The 19,987-nt window shown below is 36.7% G+C and overlaps 1 protein-coding gene across 1 annotated transcript in view; it reads left to right on the top strand.

Annotated features, from left to right (window-relative positions):
* GALNTL6 (polypeptide N-acetylgalactosaminyltransferase like 6) overlaps positions 1-19,987 on the top strand; it is a 1,235,246-nt gene that overhangs the window by 1,071,067 nt on the left and 144,192 nt on the right. The window contains exon 7 of the mRNA XM_012454670.2: positions 14,856-14,973. Coding sequence (XP_012310093.1) covers positions 14,856-14,973 — 118 coding nt within the window. The remainder of the gene's footprint in view (positions 1-14,855; positions 14,974-19,987) is intronic.

Here is a 19,987-nt window from a genome sequence, read left to right as displayed (position 1 = left end):
GCACAGCTTAAGACACAGATTTGGGTACATTTGATTTCTTGAGAGAGTGTGCTTCAGGAAAAATCTGCAAGACATCTGGGGAAAAGGACAGAAAAAGGGAAGGGACCAAGAAGGTTATGGCCTGCAGAAAGGTCTGGAGCATAAAGTGCATGCAGAGGTGGGATTTCTCCATGAGAAAAGTGGGGTGGGCTTTTCTATCCCCACATCAGTCTGGTTCCCAGGTCTAGGCTCCTCACCACTACTCTATGTTCAATCCTTACCACTCACTCTCAACATAATGTGAACTTATTTCCAATGTTATCTAAGGTATAATTACTTGTGAGGAAAGACTATAGTCTCTTTCTATTTAGATGCCAGTCTACATCCTTTTACTATCTTCTGGTACCCACACCCTGATTTCCCTCTGGGAACAATTCCCTCCTCCATCCTCATTCTATTTGGTTCCCATGAAGCAGACTCTACCCTCTACTCTGGAAATGGAGCAATCAACCCATGCATAATCAATATATTCATAGTATGTGAGTCACCCCCTCTTGGGCTCTAGAGAGACTCACCCAAATAGACAAAGACATGACATAGCCCACTCATGATACAGAGTGAATTGTTCTTAACTTCTTTGATTTCTTAATTCCCTTCTTCTTTTCCCTTAGTCCACACACCCTGGTATTTGCTCTGAAATACAGGGGTCCAGGTCACCTTTACTGTCATCATCATCATCATCATCATCATCATCAGGTGTTTATAAAAAGATAGAAATTCCAGTGTGCCCCTAACTATTTTCCCTGGAAACCACAAGAATATTTAAGGATCATAAAGACCCTAGAAGTCAAAAAGAACCTACTATTTGAACCAATTTATATTTTAATTTTCTTTAAGGTTTTATTTGCTTTTCAAGATGGGTCTTAGTATGTTGTCCGGACTGATTTTGAACTCCTGGCCTCAAGTAATGTTCCTCCCTCAGCCTGCCAAACCACTAGTATTACAGGCTTAAACCACCATGTCCAGCCTGAACGAATTTCTATATTGTCCTTTTACTGCTGTAGTTGTACATATTTTTGTTACTGGTGGGTTTAAAATTGTCAAGTATTTTTTTTATTACATCAGGGCAAAGAATCCATTTCTTCTGTATTTTACAACACAAGACCATTTCAGGTCGCTTTGGCCCAGGGCCTGTGTGCATTTCTCTCTTTGGCCCCTTTTATGAGGAATAGTTTTATGAACTTTTAGCTGCAACAGAACAAGTTAGAGGGCAGTGTGAGCTACAGAGCAAAGCAGATACTGCTGTGATTTGGAGATCATTGAACAGTTCAGATCAGCCTATGACAGAGACACCTGGTTTACTGATGATAACTTTAACAGTATTACAGGTACATGATAAATTCATTTCAGGATAATTAGAGAAATGTGACCAAGATTAAAACAAGAAAATGCTTACTCAGAAAGTATCATGGAATAAATACCATGTTAACTTGTATGGTATTCTCTGGACCCACTGAAAATAAGTTACAAAAGAGACAAGGACAACTGAGGGTGCATTTTCATACTGACATTAAATGTGGATATGCTTACAAATGATTTTCAAACATGTTTCGTTCAGACACAGAGTATTTCATCTGCTGTCTCACAGAGTTGGGAGGCTACAATTACAAATGCCAAAAATTTTTTTTTAAGTAAGGAGGTATGAAGGGAAGACTTTGCCTCTCTCTCTTCACAGAGTTTCTGCTCCATACCCTAATTACTTCTAGTCCCAAACCATGCCAAGGGCCGGGACTTCTTAAACAACTCCTTCTGACTCCCGGCTTTTGTCCCTTCCTCTGGAGATAATAAAGATGAAAATAAAGTTTTTATTTTATTTCCTCCAGGTTCTTGAACATTTCAAACTGGCCTCCCCATAAGCTGTTCTTACCTTGTTTTCAGAAACTCCATTGTGAGTGATGAATGTGCCCCGACAGAGACAGATTTACGTGCCCGCCTGTGTCTCAGTCTTCCCAAGCAGGAAATGGACCCAACAAATAGACACTTTAGACATGGCTATACTGACTTACTTTTCCTTCATTCTTTTTCCATATTTTATTAGTAGAAAAATGTCATAGCCTTTAGGCATGCATGTTCCACACTTCACATGCACACTTTTTAGCCCAAAAGAAAGAGCAGTAGGATCTATAGTCTCTGACTCTGGGGTGTGTGTGTGTGTGTGTGTGTGTGTGTGTGTGTGTGTGTACAGGCAAGTATTATATTGTATATGTAAAAGTTGAGGAATACCATTCAAAATTGCCCTTCAAGGCAAATGGTACGATTGTTTCTCAGAGGTCAGTTAGGAGAGACTGATAAAATTTAGTATATTCTAAACAAAAATTTAGGGAGATATTTGGGGATTCACTTCTGCTACAACAACACTGATTTTTGTCCACAGTGGTCATAAGAAATAGAATTTTGATTACATGTATCTTCCATGCTAATTTTCAGAGCAGAAATAGAAAGCAATTATGTTGATTGTGGGGGGAAAAACTAATTTTTTTCCTCAGATTATTTTAGGATAAAAATGTGAATGAAAACAGCATCCTATACTTCTGATTTTGATGAATTTTGACTGCCCTTCTCCTCAGTTAGGACAAATTAGTAGAAGTTTATTCCAATTACCTTCTGTTCTTCTCAATTATTTTAAGCATTTCTATCTTAAGTGTGATTTCTAAATCAGCATGCTTGAGTTTTAGCGCAAATACCTTCTCCTAAAAATGCAAGATGCACTACAATGAGGCCTTAAATAAAGAAAAATGCAAAAATATCCATCCAAATAAGTCATCCTTTTAAAAAAGAATAGCACATTGTTTAGCCTCAGGAGATTGTTCCAAAGAATAACTACAAGAAACACTCTTGGAACTCATTTTCCCTGGTTACTTTTGGAATCTGTGTAAGAGTCAAACCAGAAAAGAAATTTTACTTCTTTGTAGGCATAGCTCACTTTCTGACCCAAAACTGTAATGTTAGCTTGATATTTTCTGTTTCCATTACACCTGTACTTTCTCTTTTCTTAACTAGTTGCAGGCCTATCCCACCCCATCTCTCCTATCAATCGCTACATCCTGCCAGTTTTACCTCTTAAATATTCATCCAATTTATCTTTGTTTCCACAGTACTAGCAAAAGTGCCTCATCTCTTCTGGACTGCCATTACCTCCTAATGGGGCTCTCTGCTCTGGTCTTGTCACTGGCAAACTCACCCTCTCTATGCCATCCGAGTACGCTATCGAAAACAGAAACCTGCATGTATGAGTCTCCTAATTAAAATTTTTCAGTGGTACCCAGTCACATACTGTCTGAAATTATTAACCCAAGATTCATAAATTTTCTTGGCTTGGCCTTCCAGGAGCATCTACAATTCCCTTGAATCTATATACAAAGTTTTGTGTTTGCATTTATGCAAGAAAAGACTCTTCCATCAGTCTCCATAATGGAGGGAAGAATAACAACTGAAAGTTCCCAATCAAAGCCCTGCTACTTCATGTGTTACAAAGACTATCAACATTCTGTGCTTCCTCCTATCCTAGTGGCTTCCATGTAGGCTACATTATCTCATGATAGCTCAGAGCTCCAAGAACAAATGTTCCAACAAACAAGACATGAGCTACATGGTCTTTCATAAAGCACCTCAGAAGTCACAGGGAGTCAAGTCTGCCATCCTGTATGGGTCAGAGCACCCACAATGCCACTGGGATTCAAAAGGAGGGACACAGACCCCACTTCTCAATAGGAAAAAAGTTTAACATTTTGTGAACATGTTTCAAAGCTGCCATAGATCATGAGGGACACAGGACAGATAGGAACAGAGCATAAAAAGGGTGCTGTGTTTCCCTCCTGTCATATAGAGTTAGATGAAATTTCTTTGTGGATAGGCTTGACCAGAGGGGCAAATAAGGTGATGCTTTCTTCCAGACTTTTGATAAGTTATAGACTCTTTTCCTCAGGCCCTGTTTTTTTGATTGTTGTTTTAAGAAATTAAGGTCATTAAGCAGGTGTGAACGTACAGTATAAATTTATTAAAAGGTAAAGGGCTGATCAGAGGTATTAAAAATCCATGCCACATGCAGTAAATTTTTGCTTGATATAAAGTGTCAGGAAATGAGACCAAAATTGCCTTTGAGTTGCAATCAGTGCTGTAGAGAAAAAGCATATTTTGCCTGCCTTACTAAGATGAGAGAGTAATGTTTTCATAAGAAGAAACTGTCAAATGTGTATCAAATAAATGAAGCATAAAACAAGCTTTCCTGCAGTTTCAAGCATGCTTGGATTTTAATAACAAGCATTTATCCCATGAATGAAAAGTTACATTTGTATCCAAGAAAAAAGGCTCTCCACTCTAAGCTGGGGACTTTCAGCTTTTAACGGTCTCCATTACTGATGAAGTCAGTGATTTGCTCTGCCACTTCACATCACATTCTGATGTTGGTGTTGATGGGAGAGATAAGAGCCTGGACTAAAGAGGGGAAAGTAATGGGAAAGGACCCTTCCAGGGTTGGATGGAGAACATAAGGGAATGTGAAACAGATAGACTAGAATCAAAACGATACGCAGAAGCTGAATCTCAGTAGTGTGCACTCATCAACATTGTATCAGGGTCTCAGGGACCCCTCGGTGCCAAACTGTGAATTTAAAAAGGAGCAAAGGTCATGTTGGAGGACAAATGAGGAGGGAAACAGGAAGGTTTCGGAGTCCCCATCCTGATCACGTTATGATATCTAATCTATGTTTTACGTAAGAGAAGCTGAGTACCTTCGCTAAGCCCAAACTGGGATTCAGAGACTGACAGTGCTGGTGAGCTGGGGACACCCTGGGGCATCTATTTACATGTGTCACATGTCAATAGGGGTGTGGTTGGCAATGTTTTTAAGCTAAAGAATTAGAGAAGCATTTAGCAAAAGGCAACAAGGAGAACCTCAAGGTGACGCGATGGCATCTGCTCCTGTCTAGCCTGAGGGACTGTGTGGTGGCTCCTGAGGAGAGCAAGAGAAAGTTGTGTTGACAGAAGGCTCTTTGAAGCTCTGGGCATTCACAGTGTGGTTTTGGCACTCAAGCCTACAGCTCTAGGCCTTGGTTCCAGGTGACCTTCCCCAGGAAGGCCACTCAAGGGGACCAGCAACAGGGCATGACCACAGCTAGCAGAGCAACTGCCAGCTGAAGGGGGCTAGCAACAGGCACAGTAGCAAGGTGCCTTCATGGGCCAGAGGAGAAATGCATGAGCAGACTTGTTTCTGAGGACACAGTCACCTCCCTGGGCACTCTCAGAAAACCAGGAAAATCCAAGAGGCAAAACACTGAAGCGCTGCTATCACACAGATGGAACCAAAGACCATTGTCTTCTGGTTATTAGAGTTAATGTGACCTCACTTCTTCTCTTAGGCAGGGTGAGTTTGCACTGTTTAGATTGCATAAGAAAATGATTAATAATCGAAACATCACCAAGGTCATTATCTTATTATGTAATATAAATCTGAGGTCACTTAGAAATTAGAAATGAATGAATCCAATAAGAATTGCTGGATAATTCGACTAGGGGCATAATTTTGGAATATAAAAAGAAACCCAAATCTATATGTTAAGCCAAGATTCCAATCCCTCTCATTTCTCAGAGAGAAATGGACAAGAAATGACTTAAGAAAATAAGCATTTATTTTCTTTGTATGTCCCCAGACACCTTTGAGGAAATATCATCAAAGGAGACCAGATGTGTTCTGCCATTTTTAGGAGTGGAGATGTCAGTGACCCCAGTAAATTGTTTAGCACGCACCTACTGAACAGCAGGAAAGGTATCCCTATCCACGAGGCGAAGCCATCTGTTACTCACGGTAGGAACGAGGAAGGGAATTTTGGAACCCTCCATTGTTGTTAGATCATCCATTTGCTCATACACACACACACACACACGCACACACACACACACACACCATTTTTAGTCACAGAAGAGTAACTGAGGGACAAAACATCTTGGTCACATAACAGAGGACTAAGACTGAAAAAATCTTTTTTTTTTTTCTCATTAAACTTTTTTAATGGGTCTCAAAATTCTGTGACAAATTTTTGGTCAAGTTGTTTCCATTAAAAGTACTGATTTTAAAAACTAATAACTTAAAACTGCCACACGAAAAAAAGAAAACCAAAGTGGTCCACAAAACATTCTCCTTTCCTTCTGAAGGTTTTACGATGCATTGTTATCACTAACCAGTCTTTTACTACTAAACTTAAATGGCCAATTGAAACAAACAGTTCTGAGACCGTTCTTCCTCCACCACTGATTAAGACTGAGGTGGCAGGTATTAGGGATAATATTCATTTAGCCTTCTGAGCTTTCTGGGCAGACTTGGTGACCCTGCCAGCTCCAGCAGCCTTCTTGTCCACTGCTTTGATGACACCCACGGCAACTGTCTGTCTCATATCACGAACAGCAAAGCGACCGAGAGGTGGATAGTCTGAGAAGCTCTCAACACACATGGGCTTGCCAGGAACCATATCAACGATGGCAGCATCACCAGACTTCAAGAATTTAGGGCCATCTTCCAGCTTTTTACCAGAATGGCGATCAATCTTTTCCTTCAGCTCAGCAAACTTGCATGCAATGTGAGCTGTGTGGCAATCCAGTACAGGGGCATAGCCAGCACTGATTTGGCCTGGATGGTCTTTACAGCATTTTATCCATTTACCTCTTGTACCCACTAAGACATTGTTGATGTAGGTTTTTGGCATCCAGAGTTTTCAATTTCATCTCGTGTAAAGATCAGTGCCAACCACTGAAGATATGGAGATAGCGATATTCTGAGCCACTTCAGAACCAACGACTTAATTGAAGCATCAAACCGAGGCTATCACACAATATTTATGGCTATAGTTTGGTTTAATGCCTTATATAATTGCTACTGACATACACACGGTTTCCATCAAGTCTTTATATCTTTTCACAGAGGCGTCTACTATTCTACATATGAAGTAAGCAGCAAAAAGCATATTCAATCTTATAAAACCTTTTAAACCATAACAGTATTATATGTCTTTAGTGTGTGATAAAAACAGAATTATAAATCATGGTACAAAATAGCACAAAATTTATACCATGATTTATAATTTTGTTTTCTTCCTCATCTTATCCAAAAAGCTGAAAAGTCATAATTCCGCCACCTGCTTTTGGATAACTAGCTGGCCTTATTCCTTTTCTACTAACTCTTTTCTAAACATTAACATTTACATTTGTAAATCTAGGAAAACAGAGAGCTTTTTTTTATTTTTAAGAGTGGCCTCTACTTTCATTTTAAGCAGCTCTGAAATCCAGTAAATCCAGTTACGCATTGCAATATACCCTAGGGTACGAGTGCAGATAACTTTTCAAAATTACCCAAAAACAGTGAGCCTATTTCAGAAAGACTTTAGAAATAAAGCAACTGCCCAAAACCCTGTCTCTATCAAGGACTATTTTCATCTAACAGTAGCATAATGGAAATGCTAATACATCTTCCTCTAAGAGCCTAAATCTCAAAATGAGTCCTGTTATCCGCTCTCTATGGGTACACAACAAACCATCCCAGAACTCAGTGGCTTAAAACAGCAACTATTTTGTTGATTCACTGTTCTTAGGGTCAGAAATTCAGACAAAGCTTAACTAAATGGTTGTTCTATTGGCCTCTTAAATAGGGTGAACAATTTTTCTTGTTCCACTGAGACTTTCCCAGTTTTAGTACTAAAAGTTCAGCATCCCAGGAGACTCATCAGTCTCAAGGAAACCGGGACAGTCGGTCGCCCTGTGCCTGGAGTCTCTCATGGGGTGCTGGGCATTGGTGGTTCAACTGGAGCTGGGTGATCTAAGACGGTCTCATTTGCATACCTGGTAGTTGGTGCTGATTGTCATCTGGGCGACGAGTCTCTAACAGGCTTCCTGAAGCAGTAGGAGGGAATGCAAGCCTCAATGCACAAGACCTGCGCTTGCACCACATTTGTTGATGTTGGCTAAACCAAGTCACCTGGCCAAGCCAGTCGATGTGGGAGTGTACCACGCAAGGGCACGGACACAGAAGCCATGATTCACTGGATCGTCATTCTTACCATCTAACATAGAGTCACATTCCATTTAGTTCAGATTTAACAACTCTGAGATCCCCCTCTTGTTAGTGCTATTACTCTGAGAGTCCGTCCTCTACTGGTAAGTCAAAGAACCCCTCATTCCTGGGATACAATCCAAGTTAACTGTTGTTTCTGAGAAAGAAAAGCAGAAAACCTCTGTTTGTTGCTATTTTTGCTGTTGTTGCCACTTATTCCTGTTTAAAAAACAAAAATTCCAACAGCCTGGTGCAGTCTAGTGGAAGAAGTAAGAAGTGTAATACCGCTAGGACATGGACCAGTCACTTATTTGATAGGACTTACTCAGAGTCCATCGAGCAGAGTAAGCCTCGGTTTACTCAGCACTGCTGACTCTGGGCACAGGCCTGGGCACTCGGTGGGAAGCCTCTTCACTTACCCAATTTGTGTAGTTCCCATGCTATCAGAGCCATTTTTCCCGTTATACATCCATAGTTCCAAGGTGGATGAGTCAGGAGAAAGCACAGCCTCCTATGATTGGAATCCAATTTTTCCTCCACTTCTGCATCTTGATCTTTCAAAGAGGAAACATTTCTGCCAGCCCAGGATCAGCTTCATTCTTTGCCCCTAGAGTGACCATCTCCTTACATACCAGGAGAACAGTAGTTCTCTCTCATCCTCATAGTACCTCATGACACCATAACAAAGTAAAGAAATTATACAAAAATGGTAATTTTTAAAGATAAATTATACAAATAAATGTATCTGTAGTTATTTAGCCACTCTTTTTAAAATTCTAACTTAAGCAATGCTTTCATACTTCCAAGGACAAAAGTGTTTAAAAATAGTGTTTTAATTTGAAATATCATTTTACTCCACAATTGAATTCTAGTTGAAAATAATTATATTTTAGCTGCAAATGTTCTGAGTCATGGACCAACTAAAGATTTCTGGTTAAATAATTGAAAATTATGTGGTTTATCTTTATGTTTATTGACTTGGCTGGACTGAGTCCTGAGGAAAACTATGCCGTTTCATTGCTGATCAAATTCACATTGCAAGCCACATGTCCGAATGCTCACTGTGGCCATTGAAATGGATGGAAATTGTGAGCCATTTTATTTTCTAAGAGGCCAAGGTGGCAGTCTCCTTTCACTTACTGGACCTAAGTTTTAACAGTAGGTAAATTTTTAAAAAATTTCTTTATGTATGTTTATCTTTCAATATGATGTCATTTTTTATTATTCTGAACCCCAAAGATCATACCAGATACATTAAAATTTGAAATAATGTTATCTGAAAATGTGAGAAAGTAGGCAAAAATAAGCCAAAGAAATTTTTTAAAAATTAAACTCCACTATGTTTTTAATTTATGGCATAAAGAGTCAATATGTGAAATAGAGAATATTAGGAAGATGAGCAACTCCTTAGAATACTGTAGAAGTCACTCAAGGCTACAAGCATTAAGTACTGCATCTTGGTTTAGAGAAGATGACCAAGTACACACTTTAAAAAACGCATTCAACATAAAGAGTTTTTTCCTGATACCAAATGAAGAATGGTTCTGGTACACTTTACATTATAGCCTTGTTAATTTACAATTTAGCTAAGCTCAGAATATAAAAATTGCTGTAGAAAAGTAAACTACTATACCCTAAGTAAAAAGGAAAGCATATTTATTACCTTATTCAACAGACTTAACATAAAATAGAAAACTGATTTCCATTAAATATTCAGAAAAGTCATGTATTTCTATGGCCTGTAGAATAAAAAAAAAAAAAATCTTCCGTAAGAACACGTTTCTTCATGGTCACATTAATTTTAAAAGGCATCTCATAGATAGCAGGTTAGTATTAGTAGCAAAACTCAAACCCTAATTTGTGATAGTGTGAGCAATATTCATAAAGTATATTAATATGTTAAAAGTTACATGGACACAGAGCCACATTAAAACACACCTGCAATGAGTTAACATTTCCAGGGAAACAAAAAAAGCAAGAATATTTTGCAAGAAAACAAGCAATGTGAATATAAACAAGTGAGAGATTGTAGGCAATAAAAACCCATGGCTGAAGTTTCAAGTAATTAATATTATATTTTAAGTGAAAGAACTGGAAGAACATGCTCAAAATAATAAACTACTCTTCTTCATTTCCCCCAATAATAAAACAATGTGACACATTAAAACATTTTATCTTTAATATCTGAGGGAAACATTCATCCTTGTTAACTTCAGTACAATACTTCACAATAGTTAACTCCTCTTTGGGTGGGGGGATATGAATTTCAATCCACAAATTCAGGTGTGCATAATACATCACAATTTAAATTCTCTTTAGAGCCACTTGTTTCCAACAGAATACAGAAATGCTGTTCATAATATAATTTCATCTATATAAAATGATGTTCATGATAAAGTATCATTTAAATCATTTTAAAAGGTGATTGGCTAAACAAAAATACTAATAATACAATGTGAGATTTAAAACATGTGTAAAAGTAAAATGTATGACAACAAAGACATAGGTTGGGGAAAGAGAAATAGAGCCATACTCTCAAAAGCTTTTTATAATATATGTGCAGTGACATAATATCACCGGAACACAAATTGTGATAAAAGAAAGGCATATGCCACAAACCATTACAATAATGAAGAAACCACTTACAATGAAGAAAAACGAGTTTTGTTATGTCAAAAAGGAAAATAAATGAAATTATGAACAATATTCAATTAATCAAAAAAAGAAAAAGGGGAAAAGGAAACAACAGATGAGACAAATAGGAAAGAAACAGGAATAGGACAGATTTCAACCTAAACACATGAATAGTCACAGTAAAAGTAAGTGATCTAAACAGCCCAGTTGAAAAGCAAGATGCCTGTATGTTACCTATAAGAAACTATTTTAAGCATAAAGACACAAATAGTTTAAAAGTAAAAAGATAGAAAAACTTATAGATACTAGTATTCAGATAACGCAAATCCAAATACAGCTAGACTGACTATACTAACATCAAGACAAAATACATGACAGAGCCAAGAATGTTGTTAGGGATAATAAAAGTCATTTTATAGAGATAATAAAGTTAATTCATCAATAACAAAAAAAAAGCCTGAACATTTATGTACCTATTAAGAGAGCTACAGAAACATGATGCAAACAACTGACAGAATAGCAGGAAGAAATAAAAAAATCCAGAATTATAGTCAGAGATTTTAATACCCCTCTCTCAGTAATTGATACATCAAGGAGACAGAAAATCAATAAGAATATAGGAGATTTGAACAACACTATCAAACAACTTGACCTAATAAATACTTATACAACATTCTATCCAACAGGAACAGAACACACAACCTTTTCACATATGCATGGAACATTTACTAAGATAGACCATATTCTAAGCCATTAAAATGTCACAATAAATTTAAAAGAATTCAAGTCATACAAAGTGTATTCTCTGACCACAATGGAATTAAATTGGAAATTAATAACCAAAGAATCTCCAAAAAATTTCCCAAATATTTGGAAACTAAGTTATATACGTCTATGTAACCTATAGATCAAAAAATAAAACAAAAGAGAAATTAGAAAATATTTTGAACTGAATGAAAATAAGAACATGATGTAGTCTTAGGAGGAGATTTACAGTACTAAACACTTGTATTAGAAAAAAAATCTCAAATCAGTTATCTCAGTTTCCACCTTAAGTAATTAGAGAAAGAGCAAATTAAATCCAAAGTAAGCAGAAGAATTAAAATAATAAAAGACTAAAATAATAAAAGAACTAAAATAATAAAAGACTAAAAAGAAATCAATGACATATAAAACAGAAAAACAATAGAGAAAATCAATGAAACCAAAAATTAGTTATTTTAGCAGATTAATAAAATTGATAAGCCTCTTGCCAGACTTACTAGGGAAAAAGAGAAATGATACAAACACATTAACATTATTAATGATTACGGAAATGCAAACTACAACCAAAAGAAGATACCACTATACACCTATTATCCTGACTAAACTTTAAAAGACAGACCATAACAAGTATTGGTGAGGACATGAAGCAAATGGAGCTCAACATTGCTTCCAGTCTGGCAGTTTCTTGAAAGATTAGACACATACCTACTATATTGTCTAGTTATTCCACTTCTAGGAATCTTCCCAGGAGAAATGAAAGCACACATCCACACGAAGATTCATACACAAAGTTCATGGCAGCTTCATTTGTAATAGCCCCAAACTGGGAACAACTCAAATGTTCATCAACAGGTGAATGGATAATCAAACGTGGTAAATTCATGCAAATAGAATACCACTCTGCAATTTAAAAATAATAACCTATCTATACATGCTACAGCATGGATGAATCTCAAAATAGTTATACTGAATAAAAGAAGCCAGACCCCCCAAAAAGTATATACTGTATAATTATATGTACACAAAATTGTAGAAAGTGCAGACTGATCTGCAGTGACAGGAAGCAGATCAGTCATTGCCTGTTGGAAGGAAATGAGAAGAGATTACAAAGAGGCATGAGAAAATTTTGACAAATGACAGATAGGTTCATTTTCAGTGATGGCTGCACGGAGATACACACAAGTCAAAACCTATCAAATTGTATACTGAAAATATGTACAATCAATTGTATGTCAATTACAACAACAATTAAGCTGTTTTTAAAACTCATGGACAAGTATGAGTAAATACATAAATAGAATAAATAAAAAGTTTATCTCCTATCTGTCGTTCACATCAATCAAGATAGGAGATACTCATTTATTTAGGGCTTTGTAGGAACATCAATGAAGGTACAGAAGATTCATCTGAATTTATGTTATTATATGTCTAAAATAACCTACAATACACTGCATGGATTTTTTTTATAAACTCATTAAGAAAACAAGATTATTGTGTTTCTAACAATTTGCAGTAAAAATTCAATTTAGAATTTTTCTTGCCCAAGGTCTGTAATAATATACCAATGATAGTTCTAGTTTTGAGATTCATTGTGCACAGTGTAAGTTTTGGTGCACTTTGTCTCATGTTTTACACAATGAAATGAAAATATATTTGTATGACTTGAGACCTTTCTATTTGCAGTTCAGATTAAATAAGACAGAGAATTTCTGACTACTTATAACCAACCCTTGCAGAAGCACTGGTTACACTTGGTTAAGTGTTCTTTGGGGAACTGCACTCGATAAATGTTGCAATCCTAGTTTGTTGCAGCTCCAGTTGTAATTCCACTCTGAAATTCAGTGGGCACAAAATGGGAAAAGTTCAGACTGCTAGAGAGAGAGATAAAGTAAGGCACATCTGATTCTAGAAGTTTTATTAAAAGAAAAAAATACGTGAGAGAGTTTCTTTATATTATTTTCTGAATTCTGCCCACTTTCCTGGGGAAAAACCTTAATCTCTCTTCCAGTCTTGTAATCTCTTCATCTACATAAAGCCTACACCTTCAAAAAAAAATTCCTAGACTGAAGTAATTAAATCAAGTACCATCTTAGCCTGCAAAGTCTTTGAAATATATAATACACTTAGACAGATTCAGGTTATGTTCCCCAAGTGCCTCGTATAAAGCATTACCAAGACTAAGTTCTCAGTTAATCAATAAATTGGTGTCTACTACGGTTATGCAGATCTTTTCATGTATATCAACATGTAAAATTTGGTACTTTTATTTATAAATATCCTTCTTTTTAAAAAAATTTTTCAAAACTGTCAAATCAGTTATGTGTTTTGATCGATTTGCTCGATCTGCGTAGAGGTGTTCTCTGTTCTATATCTGTTTGTATGTAATTATGTCTCTTCACCTCCAAACATTGAAACAGAAACAGTGTTGTGGTGAAGAGCCCGAGCCCAGCCTCACCACACACTAGCCTTAGCCTTGGGCAGCATTCCACCTCTTCTGCGTGATTCCTCAAACCGTGCATAGGGATCTTGTTCATAGGATTGTTGTGAGGATTGATCAAGGTAATTAGGTATAGATTTTTATCCTTTAGCCCAGCGTATAGTGAGCAGTCAAAAAAAAATAAGAGCACCTTTGAACTGCAAAAATATCTGGGGCAGGACCCACCAAATGGTTATAATTATCTTATTACACAATAACATGACTGAAATGCATCCTCGCAGGAGTGGAATACTTAAAATTATTATTTAACCAAAATTAATATTTCTTAGAAAGGCAGAGAAGGCCTAAAATGAACAGTATAAAAAGAAAAGACTTAGTTTAAATTCCAGCTTTGGCACATTGAACAACCAATTCTGGTTGCTTATTTTATTCTAACCAGCTGATTTGTAGTTTATAAATTGGACATGACCTGTTCATAGTAGATGCTTGGTGAATGCATACTGAAATATTACTCAAAGATACTGTCTACAAACGGGTTTTCAATGCTTTTATCTGTCTGATAGTATAAGACTCCTTTCAGTTTAAGGAAAAACCATAAAATGGAGTGATATTTTTTACTTTCTGGGTTATTACTACTCATGTATTAATATTTCTTGCTAATGATAAACAAATGGAGCAAATGTGGCTCTGCAGGGCAATTGTTGCATTAAGACCTGAACTGCAAATGTTTAATGCTCACAAGGATTCTTTCTCCCTCCCCACCCACGTCCATTTCAGTGAGAGACCCAATGAGAACCCTATATCCACTTACAGAAAACCAGTGCTGTAAAGCTCCACACAGCTGACCACTAAAACATAACTTGAATTTTCCTTTTTCCCAAGCAAAATGCTATTTTCTTTCATGTTCACAGTCCTTTAAAGATTATTTTGTTCATTTCACAGGTCTCCTGTTATGGCTGGAGGTCTCTTTGCTGTGGATCGGAAATGGTTTTGGGAATTGGGTGGCTATGATCCAGGTTTAGAAATCTGGGGAGGAGAACAGTATGAAATCTCTTTTAAGGTAAGCCACAAGACTCTCTTCACACTATGTCTACATAATTTTGACAATTCTGATAGAATATCACCATGTTGCTTCATGACCTATGTTCTGGGATGACTTGATAATAGACATGTCACCTTCCCAAGTGAGCTCTTGTAGTTTTTGTTTGTTTATTTTGGTTTTTTTTTTCTTGATATATAATCATTATACATATTTGTGGGGCACATGTGAAATTTTGATACATGTAATCAGGGTGACTGGGATACCCATAACCTCAAACATTCATCTTTTCTTTGTGTTAGAAACATTACAATTCTTCTCCTCTAGCTATCTTGAAATATACAATATATTATTAACTATAATCTCCCTACTTGTATAAGACCATTTTCGCATTGCTATAAAGAAATATCTGAGACTGGGTAATTTACAGAGAAAAGAAGTTTAATAAGCTTACAATTCTGCAGGCTGTATAAGAAGTGTGGTTCTGGCATCTGCTTCTGATAAGGGCCTCAGGAAGCTTTTAATCATTGTGCAAGGCAACAGGGAGCCAGCATGTCACATGGTGAAAGCAAAAGCAAGAGGCACAGGGGTGAGCTGCCACACACTTTTAAACAACCAGATCTCATGAGAACTCACTCACCAGCAAGAGGATGGCACTAAGCCATTCATGAGAAATCCATTCCCCATGATCCAAACACCTCCCAGCGGGCCTCGCTTCAACACTGGGGACCACATTTTGACCTGAGATTTGGAGGGGGCAAGCATCCAAACTATATCACTACAGTACTATCAAATACTAGAACTTATTTCTTCCATTTAACTGTATTTTTGTATTCATTAACCAACTTCTCTTTTTGCCGCCTCCCCATACCCACTTCCTTCTATTCCCAATCTCTAGTAACCACCATTCTCCTTTCTGACTCCATGAGATCAACTTGTTTAGCTCCCCATATGAGCTAGGACGTAGGATATTTTTCTACATCTGACTTATTTCACTTAAAATAATGCCTTCAGTTCCATCTATGTTCCTGCAAATGATAGTATCATTTCTTTTTATGGCTGCATAATATTCCATTGTGTATATACACTACATTTTCTTTATCCATTCATCCAATGGTGGACACTTGGGTAACTATTGAGATCATTTGCACACACACACACACACACACACATACACACACAAAAAAAAAAAAACAGGAATGCAGCTATCACTTCTACATACTGATTTCTTTTCTTTTGAAAATATACCCAGCAGTGGGACTGCTAGATTATATGGTAGTTCTACTTTAGTATTTTGAAGACTCTCCATACTCTTTCTTCTAATTGCTATATTACTTTGCATTTCCACCAACAGTGTGGCAGCATTTCCCTTTCTCTGCACCCTTGCCAGCATTTTTTTAATTTTGTTTTTGAGATAATAGCCATTTTAACTTGGGTAAGGTATAACCTCAATGTGGTTTTGATTTGCATTTCCCTAATGACTAAAGGTGTTGAATATTTTTTTCGTTTATCTGTTGGTCATTTGTATGCCATGTTTTGAGAAATGTCTATTCAGGTGTTTGGTCCATTTTTTAATTGAATTATTTGAGGGGTTTTACTATTGAGATGTTTGAGCTCATTATATATTCTGGTTATTATTTCCTTGCCAGATGGATAGTTTGCAAATATTTTCTCCTATCCTATAGGTTGTCTTTTTAATTTGTTGATTGTTTCCTTGCTCTACAGAAACTTTTCAGCTTGATGTAAATTTGTCTGTTTTTGCTTTTGTTGCATGTGCTTTTGAGGTCTTACCCCAAAAAAATCTTTGCTCAGACCAAAGTCCTGTATTGTTTTCCCAACATTTTCTTCTAGTAGTTTCATAGTTTTTGGTCATATACCTAAGTCTTTAATCTATTTTCAGTTGATTTTTGTACATGATGAAAGACAAAAATTTCATTTCAGTTTTCTTCATATAGATATCCCATTTTCCCAGCATCATTTATTAAAGAAACTGTCCTTTTCCACATTGTATGTTCTTGGTGCCTTTGTCAAAAATGAGTTGGCTGCAAATGCATGGATTTATTTCTGGGTTCTCTATTTTGTTCAATTGATGTATGCATCTGTTTTTATGCCAGTTATCATGTTATTTGGGTTACTATAGCTTTGTAGTATAATTTGAAATCAGGTAATGTGATGCCTCCAGCTTTGTTCTTTTTGTTCAGGACTGCTTTAGCTATTTAGCGCCTTTTCTTGTTCCCTACAAATTCTAGGATTTTTTTCTGTTTCTGTGAAGAATGTCATTCATAATTTGATAGGGATTACAATAATTATTTAGATCATTTTGGGTAGTGTAGAGATTTTAACAGTATCAATTTTTCCAATGAATGAGCACAGTATATCTTTCCATTTTTTGTGTGTCTTCAATTTCTTTCATCATTGGTTTGTAGTTTTCTTTGAACAGATTATTTCACTTCTTTAGTTAAATTAAATTTATTCTTAGGTATTTTTGAGCTATTATAAATAAGATTGTTTTCTTGATTGATTTTCAGATTGATTTCTGTTAGTGTATAGCAACTTTACTGAATTCATTTATCAGTTCCAAGAACAACTTTGGTAGAGTCTTTAGATTTTTCTAAAAATAAGATTATGTCATCTGCAAAGATAATTTCATTTCTTCTTTTACAATTTTGATGCACTTTGTTTCTTTTTCTTGCCTAATTACTCAGGCTACGACTTCCAGGGCTAGGTTGAATAAAAGTGGTGAAAGTGAGTATCCTTGTCTTGTTCAAATCTTAGGCTTTCAATTTCCCCCCTTTCAGTGTGATCTTTCATGTAGGTTTGTAATGTAGCGCTTTTATCATGTTGAGGTATTTTCTTTCTATATCCAATTTGTTAGGAGTTTTTATCATGAAGGAATGTTACATTTCACCAAATACTTTTTCAGCACGTATCAAAATGATCATATGCTTTTTGTCCTTGATCACATTTATTGATTTTCGTATGTTGAACCGTCTTTGCATTTTTGGGGTAAAGCCCACTTGATTATGTTGAATGTTCTTTTTAATGTCTTATTGAATTATGTTTTGTTGAGGGTTTTTACATATATGTTTATCAGAAATATTGGCTTATAGATGTGTGTATGTATGTGTGTGTGTGTGTACTTATCTAGTTTAAGTATCAGGATAATACTGGCCTTACAGAATGAGTTTGGAAGAATTCCCTCCCTTCGATCTTTTGAAATAGTTTCGGCAAAATTGGCATTAGTTCTTCCTTAAAAGTTTGGTAGAGGCCAGCCACGGTGGCTCATGCCTGTAATCCCAGCACTTTGAGAGGCCGAGGCAAGTGGATCATGAGGTCAGGAGTTTGAGACCAACCTGACCAATATGGTGAAACCCCGTCTCTACTAAAATTACAAAAATTAGCCAGCCATGGTGGCACGTGCCTGTAATCCTTGGCACTTGGGAGGCTGAGGCAGGAGAATTGCTTGAACCCAGGAGGTGGAAGTTGTAGTGAGCCAAAATCGTACCACTGCACTCCAGCCTGGTGACAGAGTAAGACTCCATTTCAAAAAAAAGAAAAAAACAGTTTGGTAGAAGTCAGTAATTAATCCACCAAGTGCTGGGCTTTTCTTTGATGGAAGATGATTACTGCTTTGATTTCATTATTCATTATTGATCTCTTCAGGTTTTCTTTTTCTTCATGGTTCAATCTTCATAAGTTATATGTTTACACGAATTTATCCATTTCTTCTAGGTTTCCAATTTTTTGGTGCATAGTTGTTCATAATAGTTTCTAACAATCCTTTGTATTTCTGAGATCTCAGTTGTCATATCTCCTGTTTCATTTCTGATTTTATTTACTTGAATCTTCTGTCTTCCATTCTTAGTCTAGCTAAAGATTTATTACATTTATCTGTTTTAAAAACCAATTTTACAGTTCATTGATCTTTTGTATCAAATTATTGGTCTCTATTTTTAAGTTCAACTTTTATTTTAGATTCAGGGGGTACACGTGCAGGATTGTTACAAGTGAATATTGTGTGCTGCTGAAGTTTGGGGTATAATTCAATGCATCACCCAGATAGTGGTCATGGTATTCAACAGGTAGTGTTTTAACCATTGCCTCCCTACTCCCTACCCCATCTTGTAGCCCCAGTGACTTTTGTTCTCATATTTATGTCCATGTGTACTCAATGCTTATGTTCCTCTTAGAAATCAGAACATGTGGTATTTGATTTTCTGTTCCTGCATTAATCCACTTAGGATAATGACCTCTAGCTGCATCCATGTTGCTGCAAAGGAAATGATTTTGTTCATTTTTATGGCAGTGAAGTATTCCATGGTGTATATGTACCACATTATTTTTATTCAGTTCAGCACTGATGGGCACATAGGTTGATTCCATGTCTTTGCTGTCACGAATAGTGCTGCAATGAACATATGAGTGCATGTGTCTTTTTGGTAAAATGGTTTATTTTCCTGTGGACATATACCCAGTAATGAAATTGCTGAGTTGAATGGTAGTTCTATCTTTTGTTCTTTGAGAAATCTCCAAACTGCTTTCCCCAGTGGCTGAAGTAATTTATATTCCCACCAACAGTGTATAAGTGTTCTTTTTCTCTGCAGCCCTGCCAACATATTCTATTTTTACTTTTTTTTTTTTTTTTTTGAGGTGGAATCTCACTCTGTCCCCCAGGCTGGAGTGCAGTGGTGCGATCTCAGCTCACTGCAGCCTTTGCCTCCTAGGTTCAAGTAATTCTCCCGCGTCAGCCTCCCATGTAGCTGGGACTACAGGCACCTGCCACCATGCCTGGCTAATTTTTGTATTTTTTGTAGAGATGGGGTTTTGCCATGTTGGCCAAGCTAGTCTTGAACTCCTGACCTCAGGTGATAGACCTGCCTTGGCCTCCCAAAGTGCTAGGATTATTTATAGGCATGAGCCACTGCAACTAGCCTCTATTTTTACTTTTGAATAGTAGCCATTCTGACTGGTGTGAGATGATATCTCATTGTGGTTTTGATTTGCATTTATCTTATAACTGGTAATGTTGAGCATG

The sequence above is a fragment of the Aotus nancymaae genome, unplaced genomic scaffold (genome assembly GCF_030222135.1).
Source record: "Aotus nancymaae isolate 86718 unplaced genomic scaffold, 86718_ANA_hifiasm-v0.15.2.pri h1tg000115l, whole genome shotgun sequence".
Taxonomy (NCBI): Eukaryota; Metazoa; Chordata; class Mammalia; order Primates; family Aotidae; genus Aotus; species Aotus nancymaae.
This window is presented reverse-complemented; position numbering and strand designations above follow the sequence as displayed.